This window comes from Gorilla gorilla, chromosome 5 (genome assembly GCF_029281585.2).
Source record: "Gorilla gorilla gorilla isolate KB3781 chromosome 5, NHGRI_mGorGor1-v2.1_pri, whole genome shotgun sequence".
NCBI classification, from domain to species: domain Eukaryota; kingdom Metazoa; phylum Chordata; class Mammalia; order Primates; family Hominidae; genus Gorilla; species Gorilla gorilla.
Window position 1 is genome coordinate 155,022,951 of NC_073229.2, and position 19,551 is coordinate 155,042,501.

Here is a 19,551-nt window from a genome sequence, read left to right on the forward strand (position 1 = left end):
GAATACAACTGGAAATCAATTCCAAAAGGAACCTTCAAAACCATGCAAATACGTGGAAATTAAATAACCTGCTCCCAAATGATAATTGAGTCAAAAATGAAATCAAGATGGAAATTAAAAAATTCTTCAAACTGAACAACAATAGTGACACAACTTATCAAAGCCTCTGGGATACAGCAAAGGCGGTGCTAAGAGGAAAGTTCATAGTCTTAAATACCTACATCAAAAAGTTGAAAGAGCACAAACAGACAATCTAAGGTTGTACCTCAAGGAAACAGAGAAACAAGAACACACAAAACCCATACCCAGCAGAAGAAAGAAAATAACCAAGATCAGAGCAGAACCAAATGAAATTGAAACAAAAATAATACAAAAGATAAATGAAACAAAAAGCTGGTTCTTTGAAAAGATAAATAAAATTGATAGACCATTAGCAAGATTAACCAGGAAAAGAAGAAAGAAAATCCAAATAAGCTCAATTAGAAACGAAGCAGGAGATATTACAACTGGCACCACAGAAATACAAAAGATTCTTCGAAGCTGCTAAGAACACTTTTACGCACATAAACTAGAAAAGCTAGAGGAGATGGATAAATTCCTGGAAAGAAACAACCCTCCTAACTTAAATCAGGAAGAATAGCTACCCTGAACAGACCAATAAGAAGATTGAAGTGGTAATTTAACAATTACCAAAAACAATTTAAAAAAAGTCCAGGACCAGATGGATTCACAGCAGAATTCTACCAGACATTCAAAGAAGAATTGGTACCAATCCTATTGACACTTTTCCACAAGACAGAGAAAGAGAGAACCATTCCTCAATCACTCTGTGAAGCCAGTATCACACTAATACCAAAACCAGGGACATAACCAAAAACAAAAACTACAGACCAATATCCCTGATGAATATAGATGCTAAAATCCTCAACAAAATACTAGCTAACCAAATCCAGCAACATATCAAAAAGATAATCCGCCATGATCAAATGGGTTTCATACCAGGGATGCAGGGCTGGTTTAACACATGCAAGTCAATAAATGTGTTACACCACATGAACAGAATTAAAAAAAAAAATCACATGATCATCTCAATAGATGCAGAAAAAGCATTCGACAAAATCCAGCATCGCTTTATGATTAAAACTCTCAGCAAAATCAGCATACAAGGGACATACCTCAATATAATGAAAGCCATCTATGACAAACCCACAGCCAACATAATACTGAACGGGGGAAAGTTGAAAGTATTCGCTTTGAGAACTGGAACAAGACAAGGATTCCCACTCTCACTACTCCTCTTCAACATAGTACTGGAAGTCCTAGCCAGAGCAATCAGACAAGAGAAAGAAATAGAAAGCATCCAAATCGGTAAAGAGGAAGTCATACTGTCGTTGCTTGCTGATTACATGATTGTTTGTCTAGAAAACCCTAAATATTTCTCCAGAAAGCTCCTAGAACTGATAAGAGAATTCAGCAAAGTTTCCAGATACAAAATTAATGTACACAAATCAATAGCTCTCCTATACAACAACAGCAACCAAGCAGAGAATCAAATCAAGAACTCAACCCCTTTTACAATAGCTGCAAAAAAATAAAATAAAATACTTATGAATATACCTAACCAAGGAGGTGAAAGACCTCTACAAGGAAAACTACAAAACACTGCTGAAAGAAATCACAGACAGTAAAAACAAATGGAAACACATCTCATGCTCATGGATGAGTAGAATCAATATTGTGAAAATGACCATACTGCCAAAAGTAGTCTATAAATTCAACAGAATTCCCATCAAAATACCACCATCATTCTTCATAGAATTAGAAAAAAAATTATAAAATTCATATGGAACCAAAAAAGAGGCTGCATAGCCAAAGGAAGACTAAGCAAAAAGAACAAATCTGGAGGCATCACATTACCTGATTTCAAACTATAGTATAAGGTCATGGTCACAAAAACAGTGTGGTACTGGTATAAAAATAGGCACATAGACAAATAGAACAGAATAGATAACCCAGAAATAAACCCAAATAGTTCTGAACTTTGACAACTGATCTTCGACAAAGCAAACAAAACCATAAAGTGGGGAAAGCACACCCTTTTCAATATTTAGTGCTGGGACAATTGGCTGTACACATGTAGGAGAATGAAACTGGATCCTCATCTCTCACCTTATAAAAAATCAACTCAAGATGGATTAAAAACTTAAATCTAATACGTGAAACTAAAAATTCTAGAAGATAACATTGGAAAAGCCCTTCTAGACATTGACTTAGGCAAGGATTTCATGACCAAGAACCCAAAAGCAAATGTAATAAAAACAAAGATAAATAGCTGAGACTTAGTTAAACTAAAGAGCTTTTGCACAGCAAAAGAAACAGTCAGCACAGTAAAGAGACAACCCACAAAGTGGGAGAAAATCGTCACAATCTATACATCTGACAAAGAACTAATATCCAGAATCTACAATGAACTCAAACAAACTAGCAAGAAAAAAAAACAAACAATCCTTGGGAGGCCAAGTCACACAGATCACTTGAGGTCAGGAGTTCAAGACCAGTCTGGCCAACATGGTGAAACTCCCATCAATCTACTAAAAATACAAAATATTAGCTGGGCATGGTCATGGGCATCTGTAATCCCAGCTACTCAGGAGGCCAAGGCAGGAGACTTGCTTGAATGCGGGAGGTAGAGGTTGCAGTGGGCCAAGATCATGCCATTGCACTCCAGCCTGGGCAACAAGAGTGAAACTCCGTCTCGGAAAAAAAAAAAAAAATTCCCATAAAAAAGTGGGCTAAGGACATGAATCAACAGTTCTCAAAAGAAGATATGGCCAACAAACATATGAAACAGTTCTCAAAAGACAAATGGCCAACAAACATGAAAAAATGCTCAGCATCACTAATGATCAGGGAAGTGCAAATCAAAACCACAATGCAATACTACCTTACTCCTGCAAGAATGGCCATTATCAAAAAAATAAAAAAACAGGAGATGTTGGTGTGGATGCGGTGATTAGGGACCACTTCTATACTGCTGGTGGGAATGTAAACTAGTACAGCCATTATGGAAAACAGTGTGGAGACTCCTTAAAGAACTAAAAGTAGAACTACCATTTGATCTAGCAATCCCACTACTGGGTTGGGTATCTACCCAGAGGAAAAGAAGTCATTATATGAAAAAGATACATGCACACGCATGTTTATAGCAGCATAATTTACAATTGAAAAATGGGGAACCAACCTACATGCCCATCAATCAACAAGTGGATAAAGAAACTGTGATACACACACACACACACACACACACACACACACAATGGAATACTACTCAGCCATAAAAAGGAATGAATTAATGGCATTCACAGTGACCCGGAGACTATTATTCTAAGTGAAGTAACTCAGGAATGTAAAACCAAACATCATAGGTTCTCACTCATAAGTGAGAGCTAAGCTATGTGTCACATAAGAGTGACACAATGGACTTTGGGGACTCAAGGGGAAAGGGTGGGAAGGGGGTGAGGGATAAAAGACTATAAATTGAGTGTAGCATATACTGCTTGGGTGATGGGTGCAACAAAATCTCACAAATCACCACTAAAGAACTTATGTAACCAAACACCACCTGTTCCCCAATAACCTATGGAAAAAAAAATTAATAAAAAAACTAAAAAATAAAGTTACAGTAATCAAGACAGATTGGTATTTGTGCAATGATTAACAATTAGATCAGTAAGGCAGGATACGGAGTGCAGAAATAGACCCACACATTATTGACTTCTGATTTTTGACAAAGGTGCAAAGGCAATTCAGTGAAGCAACAGTAATCTTTTCAACAAATAGTGCTGAAACAGTTGAAAATCCATCTGCAAAAGAAGAAAAGAACTTTAACCCCTACCTCGCATCATTCACAAAAATTAACTCACAATAGACCATAGACCTAAACATAAAGCCTAAAACTATAAAACTGCTGGAAGAAAATATAGATCCCTGTGATCTTAGGTTGGGCAAAGATTTCTCAGACATGAAAAATACAATCCGTAAAATAACAAATTGACAAGTTGTTCATCATAATTTAAACTTCATCATAATTTAAAACTTACATTATTTGAAAGACATTGTTAGGTAAATCAAAAGACAAGACATAGACTGGGAGAAAATATTTGCAAATCATGTCATATGTCAGATAAATGACTTGTATCTAGAATATATAAAGAACTCTTAAAATTAAAAACAACAACACAATTTTTTAAAAATCAGTAAAATAGTTCAACAGGCATTTCACCAAATATGATACACAATTATAAAATAAGCACATGAAAAGATGCTCAACATCATTAGGGAAATACATACTAAAACCACAATGAGATATCCCTTCCCACCATCGGAATGGCTAAAATTAAAAAGAGTCACCATACCAAGAAAAGCTGAGTATGTGAAGGAACTGGAACTCCCATACACTGCTGGTGGGGTTATGAAATTGTATAACCACTTCGGAAAACAGTCTGACAATTTCTTAAAATGTCAACATACATTTACCATATGATCCAGCATTTCTACTAGGTATTTCTCCAAGAGAAATGGAAGCACATGTATGTATAAAGACTAGTACAGGAATGTTCATAGCAGCTTTATTTGTAGTAGCCTAAAATGGGGAGCAACCCAAATGTCTATGAACAGGTGAATGAATAAACAAATGGATATCTATACAATGAAATGGTATTCAGCAATACAAAACAATGAAATTGACATATACGAAAATATGAATGAATTTCAAATAATTATGATGAGTGAAGGAAGCTAGGCAGAAAGAGACATATTGCATGACTCCGTTCATATAAAATTCTAGAAAGTGCAAACGAATGTACAGTAACAGATAATAAATGAGTGATTGCCTGAGGATTGAGGGAGTGGGAGGGGTGGGGAACAGGGATAGGAAAGGACACAAGAAAACTTTGGGGGTGGTGGGTATGTTCAACATTTCATTGTGTTGATGAATTTGTGGGCATATCCATATGTCAAAACATATCAAATTGTACACTTTAGATATGTGCAGTTCATTGTATGCAATTATACCCCAGATGAGCTACTTAAAGAGACAAAAAAAGGAAAAACTTTACAATTATGCTCTCAAAACTTTCTGTGTGGATCGGGATTACCTCGGATCCTGTAGATGATACTACTTATCTCCTCTCTTTCTTGAAACTTTCTTTTGCCACCATTTTCCTAACATTATTCCCTCTAGGCTCCTTTCTCACCTCTCAGAGCCTCCTGTCTTCTGTTTTTTTCTTGGTTCTTATCCTTCCTTCTATGTCTTAAACAAGAGCATTCTTTAGGGTCTGTAGTTGGTTTCTCTTTTATTCTGATATATACTCCTTTCTGAGGCATCTCTCCATCCTTCCACCTCAGCTACTATCTATACAATAATAAATCCCAAATCTACATGGCAAGACTTGGCCTCTCCATATTCCTACCAGGCTCCGATCAAACACCTCTACACCACTTCCAACTTAAGACTGCAAAATGACATATCTTCCCCCATCCACACCTGCTGCCCAGCATGTGTTGAGGTCTCGGTTTGCAGCACCACCATCTCTGCAGTTAACCATTGCACAGTGGATGAGAGCATGGGCACTGGATTTGAGTCCTAACTTTGCCACTTATCAGATTTGTTTCTTGGGCAAGTCATTTACCTTCTCTTTGCTTTGCTTCTTCATCTTTATGAGTCTGTTCCACATAAGATTACTGTGAGGATTAAATAAGATTATAAACATAAACTGTTGTATATCGTGCCTGACAAATAGTAAGTGTTCAAAGATTACTTTGTGGTAATCTTTGAATTGCATGTGTCACGGCTGTTTGTTTCATTTCTGCAGCTTTCTTGTCCCCTTCCCTCTCCCTCTGCCATCTCTAATCCCAAACTCATTATATCTTGCTACCATGATGAGACAGCCTATTCTGATCTCTTCTCTTCAGTCCCTTCTTTAAAGTCCTACCTAAGTGACCACTGAGCTCAGGTCAGGTCATGTACTTCCATGATCAAAGACCTTTAATTGGTCACCTTTGTTCAAATAGCATGGGATATAACAGGACATTCAAGAGTCTAATAGCTCTAACACCACTCCACTCTTCCAGCCTCAACGTGTAAGACACTCTCTGGCCTGAACCCCACATCATCCAGCTACTCTCAATTATTCTGCCGTATCCTCCTTAAACCCTAACCAGCGCTCCTGTCATGTGTTTGAGGAGGGCATTCTTCAGCTACCCACCTTCCAGGATCAGCTCAAATATCCCTCTTTCTTTTTTTCTTAGCCAGGTCTCATTCTGTCACCCAGGCTGGAGTGCAGTGGCACGATCATGGCTCACTGCAGCCTTGACCTCCCCAGGCTCAAGCAATCCTCCCACCTCAGCCTCCTGAGTAGCTAGGACTACAGGTGTATGCCATGGCACTTGGCTAATTTTTTATCTTTTGTAGAGACAGGATTTCACCATGTTTCCCAGGCTGGTCTCAAACTCCTGAGCTCAAGCAACCCACCCACCTCAGCCTCCCAAAGTGCTGAGATTACAGGCATGAGCCACTGTGCCCAGCCCAAGTCCATGGCTGGAATTAATCAGTCTCTCTTCAGTGCTTCCACTATACTTTGTTTATATGTTGATCTGGAAGCTAACATTATTGTCATTTATTTTCCTGTTCCCCTAACTTACCTTTGTTTAGGCATTCAATGAAGGCTTGCTGAATGGAAATGAAACAGGAAGAAAGAATATGACAAACAGTCTGTCTAACAGCTGCCTGACATCTCCCTGGTAATGTCACTTGCTCACAGAGGTTCTTTGAAGATTGACACTTTACAAATTAGCATCCTGTTCAAACTGAAAGAGCACCAGAGAAACATCTCAATGGAAGGCATGCAAGTGTAATAGCAGTAACACCATTCACGGGTTTGCAGAGTGGGAGAAGAGAAATATGTGAGTAAATGAATGCTGACTTAAACTCAGGTATTCTGAAGGGTTCCTCCTGGAATTAAGATGTCTCTCTTCTGAAAGAGAAGTTGCTAACTCTTCATTGATCAGGAATGCAGGCATGTACCCTGAGACCCTCTCCAGTCTTATTATTTTGTAAATTAGGGTGCAAACTTTACAGCTGGGGCTAAGACTGCATGACCATGCAAAGTCCCTGATGCAAGAATGTGCGAAGCACTGACAGCGGCTTGTCCTTGATAGACTCCTCCAGCCACCACTAAAGGGCGCCAGGGACAGGGTTAGAACGTGACAGAAGGAATGAGCCCAAGAAGGTGGCTGCCAGTTTCTCTTCCCCACATTCTTCCAAATTCTCCAGGGCATCTTTTGAATATGACTCTTTTAGTCAGTTTTCATTTTTAGACCAATATTTTTGGAAATTTTTCACTAAAGCAGTCAATGACAACTCAACATAGTCAACAAGTCAATGTCAACTTTGACATTGGTCCATTGATTGCCCTTTCTTTTCCCAGAAACTTTGGAGTTACCACACAACCCATACCACTATCAATGAGAGGCCACCTTCTAACTGCGAATGGTGGACCACAGGAAAGGCCCAGTAGAGCAGAGGAGAGTATATGACCTCATGCAGCCAGCAAGGACGAATGTACCTCGGGAAGAAGGAGATGGGGCTACATCATGGGCCACTCCACCACGGACACTGTGGACATTCTCTGTTTGTCTATCTCCACTCTTAAAGGCCAGGGGCCATGACTTACTCTTCTTTGTATACCCAGCATCTAGTTCAGAAGTTGGGTTCTAGTAGAATTAAATGTTTGTTGAATAAATGAATAAACCAATGCATTTCTCAGAGAAGTATTCTGAGTAGGATATATGAGGAAGAATTTCTACTTGTGGGAAAAGCCTTGTTTCTCTTTCCTTGGTATTAATTGTATCAACTATGTATAAAGGAACATTCACTTTTTTCTAGACATAAGTACTTAGGTACAGTGGCATAACTATTAAGAAATTTTTAACTCTAAAATTTAGGAAATACAGGGAAAACTCTTCTATGTCTGAGAATATATAGAAAGAATATATATAACAACAAGTTTTGCTTGGTCGGGTAATTTTCATTCCAAATAAACTTATCACAAAAAAACTCAGCTTCCCAGGGTCATTCCCCCCCTGCCAGATACATACTTATCTCTGAAAGAGCTTGGAAGATGGACCTTTCAATTCCTCTACAATTAGTAGCTGAGTTACAGAGTAACCTGCCAGCAATCCTATCAGCATTCATCAGACTATTTAAATAGAGCAAAGTCCACAAAAAGTTCCACTGAGACATGCTGAGCAAAGGCCGGAGCCCCAGAAGAAAACAAGTACAGACTCAGAGGAAAGCTGCCCTGGTCCTGAGTGTGACTCCTATGGTCCCCGTGGGGTCTATGTGGTTGGCAATGAGCTCTGTGCTGTCAGCTTTCATGAGGGAGCTCCCTGGCTGGTTCCTGTTCTTTGGGGTCTTCCTCCCCGTGACTTTGCTGCTGTTCCTCCTCATCGCCTACTTCAGGATCAAACTGATTGAGGGTAAGTGTGAGGCCACACAAGGAAGAACTTGGGCGTCCTTTCCCACAGCACATCTTGAAATATACCGATGCACCGTCAGTGTTTTCTGGCCAGGAGAAACATATATATATATATATATATATATATATATATATATATTTTGTAGGTACTTCTCAATCAGTGTTCTCTCAAGTTCCTTGATCAATTTGGCCAAGTTTGATCCTTTCCACTGTGTGGATCTTGTGCTGAGATGTGAAGGCCTGCTGTAGGGGGCCCTCACGTGTAGCACCTCACAGACATACTGTGAATCAGCAATTTTGACATATGGTTGCTTGTCTCTCTCTCTCAAGGCAATAGAGTCACATATGTGAAAACATTGTTCATGGTCTGCCTTCTTTACATGACAGATGTGTTTATGTGGCCATGTGTGTGCATGTCCGTGCGTGTGTATGCGCCCATGTGTGTGCACACACACAACTTTCTCATCCACTGAACTTCTGGTCAGGGAATGTTCCAAATATTCTGCTGTCACAGTCTTTGTAAATGTAAAGCCCTGATAGATAAATACTTGACCTTGGTGTAAACGTTCCATGGAATTATAGTCTTAAGATGGAAAAAACCAAACCAAACCAAATAACTCAGGAAGCTTAAGGTGATTTGGAATGGACATTTGGGTCTTGGATTGACACTGTTTATTCTGCTATAATTAAAATTAATGAAACTGGGCTGTAACTAGATAGACTATGTGTTAATACTGTGCCAAGTACACATGAGATTAATATCATCAAGGTTAATAACTATTTTAGCAAAACCAACAAAGACCAGTCATATTTCTTAATTTAGATAGTGTCATATTAAAACAAATTTGAAAACCCCTCCTCTTTGAACATCTGTTTATGTAATAACATACATGAAGGCATTTCTTGGACTTGCCAAGCTTTTGTGGTAATCTTAAATCACTAATGCTATAATATATAACCTAACAGAAGTACAAAGAGGGATATTTCTTCCTAAGATGAGATTTGGAACATAAAGAAATCCTAGGAGACATAGACAGTATGTCATGGAATCAAGTTTTTCATCACAACTTACTCAAATATCCCCCTAGCCTTTCATTTTTTGTGTGTCTCATTTTTATGAACGGCCCTTTTGTTGAGTGGTCAAGCCATATTCTGCCTCACTCTATAATATTCATGTGATAAATCCTTTTCTTTGTTAAGTCAGTTTATCCTCCACTGCCCTAAGACCAGTCTGTTGGATGCTCTTGTCACCCAGACATTCATTACCACTGAACCCCGGAAGTAGCCTCCAAAAAGGAAGAGAAAATAAGAAATCCCCAAGACCCTAACCATGGCTTCCCTTCAGTGTCTTCCAAGTCGAAACATTTTTCAGAGTTGTTGCAAAGATTCCCATCAGTAACACTCACTGCATCTCAGCCTCCCATTGACATTGAAAGTCCCAGGGACAATAAAACGATTCTGATGTCATCATCGGGGACTTGGAGACTTCCTGTAGTTTCCAAGTTTCATCTCTGGCTGGCTGAAATTTTCAGTATTTCAAAAACTGCAGCAAGTACAGGTCTAGATAGCCTCATGGATATCAAGATCCCTTATTGGCCTCTACTTCGCAGCTATTACAGGCCAGTTAATTCAGTGGGACATCTGGTATTTGGGATAGACTCTGCAAAAACAGGGTGAATCTGTTTTATAGTTTTACTCATTCCTGGAAAAACATCTGTAATATGTAACATGTAAATGGGTCTATGGTATTTTATTTAGATAATTCTGAGGTATAAATGTATGAATCACATTGCTTTAGAATACCCTGGAAAAGTCAACGTGCAGGGTATGGCCTGGTATCACAGGGGCTGATGCAGGGGAAACGCAGTCCAAGTGCCAGCCCCAGAGGAAGTGTTCCATGTGTGTACATCTCTGTGATGATTACACGCTGATGCCCTCCTATCTTCAGCACATCCCTGCCCGTGCAAGTTATCTAGAGATCAAGTCTCAGACAAAAGTTACTACCTTAAGTTTGTAACTCAATACAATTGAAACTATTTCTGAAGGATTTGAGTAAAGGGAGCAGAGACTCCCAATAACCTCTTGTTTCTTCACACTTCCTTCCCCTTTCTTCATTCCAAATTCTGACATGCTACTGAGCTTTTCTTGACTTCTAGACTTGCCCACAACTGTAAGTCTGTCCCTTCCATCTCAGAGCCTTTATTTTTGTAGCATAGAATCTAACCCAAGGGAAAGCAAGCATGTCAGCCTCACACGATGAGGGTCCATGCTCACTGGGTAGAGTCATTACACCAACTTTAAAGCTTACTCCAAACTTATGTCATATTCTGGATAGCGATAATTCTCATTCATTTATTCAACGAATATTTGTTAGTCTATCATATACCAGGGACTGTCCCAGATACTGGGACATATTTTTACTATGAGTTTTTAAGACTAAGAGAAAATAATCCCAGTTCTAGAAAACCACAGAAGGCATCTGGCAAAATCAGCAGAAGTTAGAGGAGGTGCTGCAAATCTGTATGTTTCTGACTCTGGCCTCATTAAATGTCTGATCAAAGAGCTATAATAATAACCTGGACTTTTCCCTCAGTGTCAGGGCTGAGCACTTCACCAGAGGCAGGATCCTCTACAGAGAAGGGGCACCCCCAGCCAGGTTATGAGCCTCCATTTTCTGTGGTTTTTCCCCATTGTCTCCTACTTGGGCTTGCTCTAATTGAAGTGTGCCTAGAGCTTCCAGGCTGCAGGTAGGAATTACAGGAAGAGTGAGTGAGGAGGCAGAAGGAGCTATTTACCATGGCAGAACAAAAATGTGTGCATCCGTTACTTAACGCAATGGGGGTCCCATCTGAAATTTATTGTTGGAAAGAATACTAATGACTAGAAACACTATTACTGCCAACCATCTGGAAGATGCTTAGTGAGGATGTCAAAGGCATTTTAACGAGAGCAACTCCATCTTGAATAGGGGCTAGGTAAAATGAGGCTGAGACCTACTGGGCTGCATTCCCAGACAGTTGAGGCATTCTAAGTCACAGGATGAGATAAGAGGTCAGCACAAGATACAGGTCATAAAGACCTTGCTGATAAAATAGGTTGCAGAAAGAAGCCACCCAAAACCCACCCACCAAAACCAAGATGGTGATGACAGTGACCTCTGGTCGTCCTTACTGCTACACTCCCACCAGCACGACAGTTTACAAATGCCCTGGCAATGTCAGGAAGTTACCCTACATGGCCTAAAAAGGGGTGGCATAAATAATCCCCCCCGTGTTTAGCATATAATCAAGAACTAACCATAAAAATGGGCAACCAGCAGCCCTCGGGGCTGCTCTGCCTGTGGAGTAGCCATTCTTTTATTCCTTTACTTTCTTAATAAACTTGCTTTCACTTTACGAACTCGCCCTTAATTCTTTCTTGTGCAAGATCCAAGAACTCTCTCGGGGTCTGGATCTGGACCCCTTTTCTGTAAGAAGGACAGCATAGCTGAGTGGATCAAAGTAGTCCTCCCTGATGGCAGTTTTTGTTCTGTTGAGACTGAGCCCAAAGCAAACCGGGTGAGAAAAGTGGGGGCCCTGGATGGTGTCCTTGACAGATTCCTGGTCAGGGTAGCAGCTGATGGGCAAGCTGCACTATACATTCCCTCCAGAAGTTTATATTCAAACCATCTTTCGGTTGTATTTCCCTCCTCTCCCACATGGAATCAGTGCATCTATTTTTTTTTGGAGTAATTCTTGATTATATTTTCCAGTGTTAGCAGCCAACTATAGACTATGGATATTTTCGTTTTTAGGTTGATCTGGTCCCTTTAATTCCAAATAGTCTTTCTCCTAAGAAGAAAAACCACCCAAACTCTAAGAACATGTACCTTTGAAAAAATTATAGTTCTTTCTGGCACCATTTTCCTAAGGGTAAGTAGTACTGTCTTCTCTCCAGTTTGAGGGCAAATGAGATCACTGGACTCGAAATAAAATATCACCAGTTTGTATCTCCATTTCGCAGCATCCACTTAAAAAACTGTCAACAGATGGTCAAATGTCATGTCGTTAATCTTCCAACCAGGGTTATGGCAAATGTAATCATTTCTATTTTATTCCTGTAAAGAGAGGGACATTGATAGATTAACTGGCATGTTCGCAGAACCCCAGAGTCCTGCATTCTAAAACAGAAAACCAGCTTGCCTGTCTCATACAGCTGGGTCTGTCAGACAAGAGAGCCATTTTAAGATGTGACGGAAAGCATGTGGAGGTACTGTAATCACTCAACATTAATCCCCACACTTCAAGCCTTAGGAGGTAATGGTGCATGTAAACTTAATTAGTATGTAGGGAACATCAATTTTCTCGCAAAGGAAGAAAGAAAATTCTCTAACATCCCGCATTCTTCAATCTGTGTCAATTTCCTTGAGGAGTAGCTCTTGGGGTGGAAGTATGTGTCATGAACTTCCCATAGCCAATCCCCGCATCAGCCATTGTCATGGACATTTTGCATCTTCTAGGTTGGAAGTTTTCATTATCTTATTTCCCTAAGTTCTGAGATTCCCAAACCTCTGCTTCCAGGCCACCCCACCCCCAAAACACCATCACCCTGATCAGGAACAAATTGTTGTCTAAAATGACAAACATGGCCAAAAATAGTCATTATTTAATTAAATTTTAAAACGTGTCTACTGAAATGCCTAAATGTTTTTGCACGGAGTTGGACCCAAAAAGAAAGTCAGGTAGTTAACCAGCTCTTGGCCTTCAGCAACGTACATCCTAAAACAAATAACTAAAGTACTGATGATATACAGGCTGGCTAGGCATCTTCCACTGAACTTCATACTCACTCTACTCAACCTCTTGAAGCTTCGGCCTCCTGGTCTGTAAAATAGAAATAACAGCAGGACATACTATAGGACTGGTATGGTGATTAAGCGAGGTAATACATATAAGGTTCTTAACAGTGCCTGTTCTGAACAACTGTTAGTCATTATTATCCTGCTAGCTTGAGAATTCTAAGAAGGCACTGTTTGTGTCATTATAGCATTACAGTAGCTATTATTAAAATAGTCTTGGGATAATTAAGTACATTGCCCAAGGTTACCTACCCAGAAAGTGGTAGAAAGAGGATTCGAACCCTGGCTGGCTCCAGAGATAGCCCCTCTTCACCGACGCACCACCTCTGGAGTATCGAGTCCTCAGTAGGGGTTCTATCTGTTGAGTCCTTTTGGTCCAGACAGATAAACTTACCACCAATTGTGGGACAGTTTTAAACAAGGCAAAAATTTTACAAAATCTTTGAAGAATTCGATCAATCTCTTAATATAACGGGGGTCATAATAATTATTGATGATGGTGATTCCTCCACATAAAGATCTGCCTGAGTCAAATCACATTTCTTTACCTGGGAACTAACAGGGCACACTGCATTGCTTGCAGGATTTTCCACAACCACGACCTCGGGTGTTTTCAAGGCCAACTGCCTATCGAATCTCTCTGCACATCCTCCTTAACAGACCCAATGAAATGAAATGACAGCCAAATTGCAAGCTCTTTTAGGTTAGGGAGGCATTATTTTACTTCTCTCACTCTCCACATGGTGCCTAGCAAAGACACTTTATTCACTGGGTAGATGATTCACTGTAGATTGATGAGCTTCCTCTTGGCCTCTCCATTCTAGTTCTCTCTCCACTCTTAAGAGTTCACTTTTTTTCTGTCTCATTATTCAGGTCACCCATTTTCAGCTCTACAATCTGTATCCTGGTCCCTCATTCAAAGCACCCTATTGTGCAGTTAGCCATTGGTAATTAAGAATAAAACGGAATAAATTACTCATATTTCAGTGAGTTAAAAGTCTAAGCCATGGGCCATCTCCAAGGAATACCTCTGAAATAGCGATAATCTACGGAAAGTCAGTGCGACTCAGTAGCTGAAAGTGTGGTCTCTGAAGTCAGATTGCCTGGAATCAAATCCTGAATTCATCAGTTTCTCTGATCTTGGGCAAATTACTTCATCATGATTTCTTTCTGCCCCAGTTTGCTCATCAGTAATTTAATAATAATGATGACTAGCTCATCATGTCATCACAAGAATTGAACGAGAAAGACTGCAAACGGCTTCACACAGCACCTGGCACAGAGCAAGTGCTCAATAAGTATTGGCTATTAAATCTTGAGGCCCATGTTGTCAGGGACTTGTCACTCTCCAACACATATGCACCCTCCCTGACTAACATGATAAGCATTTGTGGAGGCCTGGTCAGGGAAAGTGCATGTGTCCTGGGGTACATGGCATACAATGTATCAAGTAAGGGATAAATTGCATGGGCTTTATGTGGGAGCCTAAGAGAGCATTTTCAGGTTCAAGAAAATGCTTTTCAGGTTCAAACATGTTTGTAGAAACATGTTTATTACCTCCCATGAGATTAGAAGCTCCTGGTCTCTGGCTTGATTAATTATACTTCTGAAAACAAAACTTTTGAGGGTGAAAGCAGGATCAGTTGTGTATCCTGGTTTCAGGAAGAGACCTGTGTCTTCTGATGTACGAGGAAGATCCCAACAAATATGTGTCAGGATCTCAGAAGGCGTCTCAGGGCTAAAAATCAAATCTAGTTATTGCCAGAGACATAATAGTTGAAGCTAAGGAGCAGATAAAAGTACACAGGTGGCACACAATAAAAGCCAAAGGGAGGAGAATGGTGGGGGCAGACAGAGAGAGGGGTTGTGTCAAATGCTACTGAGGAAGAAAACTAGGGATTGGAAAATGTCACTAGATTCAGTAATTCGATGTCACGGTGAGTTTTAATATTTTAGTAGAGTAGCTTTAACTGAAATTATATATTAAGGGGTTAAGGAATGAGCAGGTTGCAAAAAGCTGAAATAGAGTCATCAGTAAAATATACCAAAAGGTAAAAGGGAGAAAACTAATTTGACTTGTCTAAAGACTGTAAGTGCCCAGACACATTTTTGGGAGGGATGAGCAGGGGCAGACACTGTGACTTGCTGTGGGAGTTTCAACTTAATCAACAAAATCTAAATATACTTAGCATGTAACAATTCTCATTACAGTGGTAGTTTGTTTGCTCTAACCAGGGCCATTCTTTAGAAAGAAGCCTTTACATTTCCACTGGATGTGGTTGAGGAGATAAGGATTGATCCTGTAATAGGATCTGCTTGGAAGACCTGGACTTCCGTGACTCGCCAAGGCCACCAGTGTCAGATATGCTGGCCAACAGCCCTTATGAACTCTAAATGACCAATGGCACTCAGATGTCTCCAAATTATTAACTAATATTTTTCCTTTCAGTTAATGAAGAACTGTCCCAGAATTGTGATCGCCAACATAATCCCAAGGATGGCTCTTCCCTGTACCAGAGAATGAAATGGACGTGAAGTTGGGGACTTTCCAATAACTAAAGCACAATGAGTTTCTACTGGTCAGCAAGCAATGGTCAACAGTTCAGCTAATAAAGTAGGTTGATAAACTAGAACCATAGCAAAATAGAAAGAATACTAAGATACTCATTCTGAACCATACTGAAAAGTGGCAGCTATTATCTAAGGGGACTTCTCAGAGACTCAGTATAACAGCAGCTCTTGAAAAGTACCAAGAATGGATTTCCTGGGTATATACACTGGACACATTGTAACTTTTTAACTTTTATTGTGACTGTGTCTGCTCTAAACGGCATATTTAAAAAATAAAATTCTGCAGCATCTTACTACATAATCCCATAGGAACCCCTATTATTCCGATTTTAGAGGTGAAGAAACCTTGGTAGAGATCCAATGAATAGCAAAAGATGAATGCCTTGGAGAGAGCTCAGTAGATTCCATATGCAAGAATATTTCCACATTCTTCTTGCAGTTCAGCAACTCTTAAGTGACACAGTTCAGGTATCATTTTTGGACCTGACTTTGCTTCTCTCCTTTTCCTGATTGCTTTCACAAATCATTACTGTCACAAATATGCACAAAACAAGTGGAGTATCCCCACACTAGGTATGGATCACCCACAAATGTAGCTTTCAGCCTGATGCGACCTGGAAATGTTGGCAATTTGGTAATGGGAAAAGGAAAGGACAGAATGTTCACATAATTCCTGAGGAGAATACAAGTCTTTGCCTGTAATATCAAAATACAGGGAGCTATATCTAACTATGCGGATAAGTCAACATTTCACTACAGTTCTTCTTTTTCAGTGGGAGCCCCAAAGAGACAACACAGGTAATTGAAAAGAAACTTAATTCTAGGGGTAGTTAAACTAGACTGTGGTTACTGTTGTGCTCCCCACATTCTTCCAGTTAACATAAATCAAAGATGTTCAATGCATTCTAAGTGTAAGACTGGTTACATTCCAATCTTTGTGCAGGACATTAACAGGCTGAGTGATCCACTTTATAAAACATAATGAATGTGGTCACCTGTAAGAAATGCACCTGTTTCAGTAGTGGCTTACAGTCATACAAAAGGTTGTGTGGATGACCCAAAGCAAAAATATACCATCAGTGCTGGGTTTTTACTTCTTCCCCTCAGCCCCACCCTAAAATTCTTGACACCCATTCCGTGAGTAGTTTCCACTTGCACTTCTTGCATAATATAAAACTTATTGCTAGAATAAAGACACTCACTTCTGCATTTTACTGCACTTGATTACAATGAAAATGTCTGCCGGGGTTTTCAGACTGAACTAATTCAGAGTAACAGTGTTCTTGCCATATGGAAGGAATAACAATATTCTTTCAGTTTTGGGAGAGATCTCTTTTTAGCCCCTGGTGGAAATCAGCTTATGTAAAAATGCTTTCTTTAACAGAAAGTGTGAAAGGACAGATCGTATTCCTATCTCAGGCAGCTGCCAGCCACATTTGTGGCTCAGCTATCAAGGTTTGCTCCATCTTCATCCAATAATGGGCACTTCAGAAGGCCAGTTCCGGCTCTGGTGGGTGCTGGTCCACCATCTCAGCTATTGTGATAACAGATGAGCTCTATATAGACATGTTTTCAGCACCAAGCACTACCAAGTACTTTAGAACAAGGCCTGTTTCTTTTCTGCCATCCAATGAGAGCAGAGAATCTCCAATGAAACTGACTAGATTTATGAATGTTTTTTATATGTAGAGAGGGGCAGAAACATGTTCATTTTCCCATGAAGGAACAAGTCCCAAGGGTTTATCATCTGCCTGAAGGCACTGCTAACGAATTTGTCAACTCCTTTATCCAGCACAGCTTTACCAAGCAGCTGCACAGTCAGGCCTTTGCACTTCTCATTCTCATAGGTCCAGTTTAAGATCTCATTCAGTCCTGAATTGCTTCGGTCCTTTGCATTCCTGCTGTCTTGGCCTCCACCTAGATCAAGTCGGCAGTCTCCCTATATTACCCTACATTCAGCTGCATCCTATGCTCCAAGGCCTTTCACCAGGGGCCAGAAATGCTCCCACAACCCTAAATGGTCTCACTACAACAGTTCCTAATCTTATTCCAAATGCTATAGTATCTGAAACGGTTCACCAATAGGGATAATGTTTCTCCAACTGGAGACCTTCAATAAAACACTTTAATAGGTGCTTTAATTTCTGTCACATTGTCATTATTTATTATTCAATAAATTTACCAAAAAACATATGTAAATATATATATTATTTTGGAGACAAGTCTTGCTATGTCACTCAGGCTGCGGTGAAGTTGTGCAATCATAGCTCACTGAAACCTCAAACTCTTGGGGCTCAAACGATCCTACTACCTCAGCCTCTGGCTACAGGACAGGAGTGCACAGCCTCACTTGGGTTTTTTTTGTTTTGTTTTTTGTTTTTGGTAGATACAGGGTCTCAGTAGTTTGACCATGCTATTCTTGAATTCCTGGCCTCAAGCTATACTCCTGCCTCTACCTCCCAAAATGCTGGGATTACAGGCGTGACCCACTGTGACCACCTAAAAATTTAACAGAATGAACTCAAAGCTGTAAATATTATCTTTTCATCTCTCTTGATAATCATGTTGGTAATTTGGCAATTTGGTGTTGGGAAACTGCAGGTCCATGACTGCTCCACATCCTAAACCTAGCTGAAAAACAGAAATTTGGGCAAGAAAGTGCCCATATTATGTTTTCTGAAATGTTATTTGCAAAAGTTTTTTAAAAATAATCTGGCCAAGTAACAGCCTCCAGAATTTTCCAGACATAATTTAGCGATTGGAAAATTCAGAAGAGGTAAACACTCCTAGACAATAAGAACAGCTTTTTGGTGAAATCTCAAGTTCTTTGGCAAGACTGAATATCAGAAATCAGAGTTCACAACTCTGATAACCATCAAAATTCAGAACTCTGATAACTCTCAGAATTCATGACATTAAGCACATTTTGAAAATAAATTTTCTGATTTCTATTTATCAAAAAGTTGTTAGAATTTTCAAAGCATGCTCACAAGATTCTTACTTTCTGACTTTGTAATTGGTGTGCCAGTCAGAAGAGGCCTCTGAATTTATCACAATGTATTCAATGACATACAGTCTAACATGTGAGTGACAAGCAGAAGACAGCAGAAAACATGTATTCAAAAATACCATCCAGTGTATAATTACCATCAGACAGATTGGGGATTTAAAAATATTCTTTCCACTTTTCAAATTTTTCAAATACAATTTCCAAAACCTTGTTTGATCTACTTGTGTATTTATTCTATCATTTAGCCCAATTTACCAGATGAGATTATAACAGCCAGAGAAATACTTTATAATACAAAATATTTTTTTTTAAAAGACAGCCTTGCTCCTGTAGCTACAGGTGGGAATAATTATCAACATTGTTTCAAGTGGCTCTGTGGGTATTAATTCCCATAGATTCTCTCAATGCCCCCAGGACCCTAAACCCTGTTCTTGCTGTCTCAGCTGAATAAAACTGAGCCCTAATCCCCGCACACCACATTTCTTAGTCCATGGGACCTGTGAAGACAAACTTTCTTCCTGTCACTGCAAATATGGTCTTCAAAACACCCAGGGAAGCTCAACCTATGATTTCAATGTGAGTGTTATACAAACTTT

General features: G+C 39.7%; 2 protein-coding genes across 3 annotated transcripts in view; one reads left to right on the plus strand and one right to left on the minus strand.

Moving 5' to 3' along the window:
• Nucleotides 1-8,292: 8,292 nt before the first annotated feature.
• On the plus strand, nt 8,293-18,086 carry SMLR1 (small leucine rich protein 1). The gene is made up of 2 exons (XM_004044675.5): nt 8,293-8,538; nt 15,824-18,086. Exons 1-2 carry the CDS (start codon nt 8,301-8,303, stop codon nt 15,907-15,909), a joined length of 324 nt encoding a protein of 107 aa, XP_004044723.2. The 5' UTR covers nt 8,293-8,300; the 3' UTR covers nt 15,910-18,086.
• EPB41L2 (erythrocyte membrane protein band 4.1 like 2) overlaps nt 12,252-19,551 on the minus strand; it is a 231,988-nt gene continuing 224,688 nt past the window's right edge. The window contains exon 22 of one of the 2 annotated variants that reach the window (XM_063707865.1): nt 12,252-12,633. The gene's annotated coding sequence lies outside the window, so the exon portion shown is untranslated. The remainder of the gene's footprint in view (nt 12,634-19,551) is intronic. The other variant, XM_055391682.1, reaches the window with a different exon arrangement.

Excerpts from the sequence above, each read along its gene's own strand:
- SMLR1 (XM_004044675.5), top strand. The coding sequence starts at position 8,301 with ATGCTGAGCAAAGGCCGGAGCCCCAGAAGAAAACAAGTACAGACTCAG. Across the intron at positions 8,539-15,823 it reads CAGGATCAAACTGATTGAGG|TTAATGAAGAACTGTCCCAG; the intron begins GTAAGTGTGAGG and ends TTTTCCTTTCAG.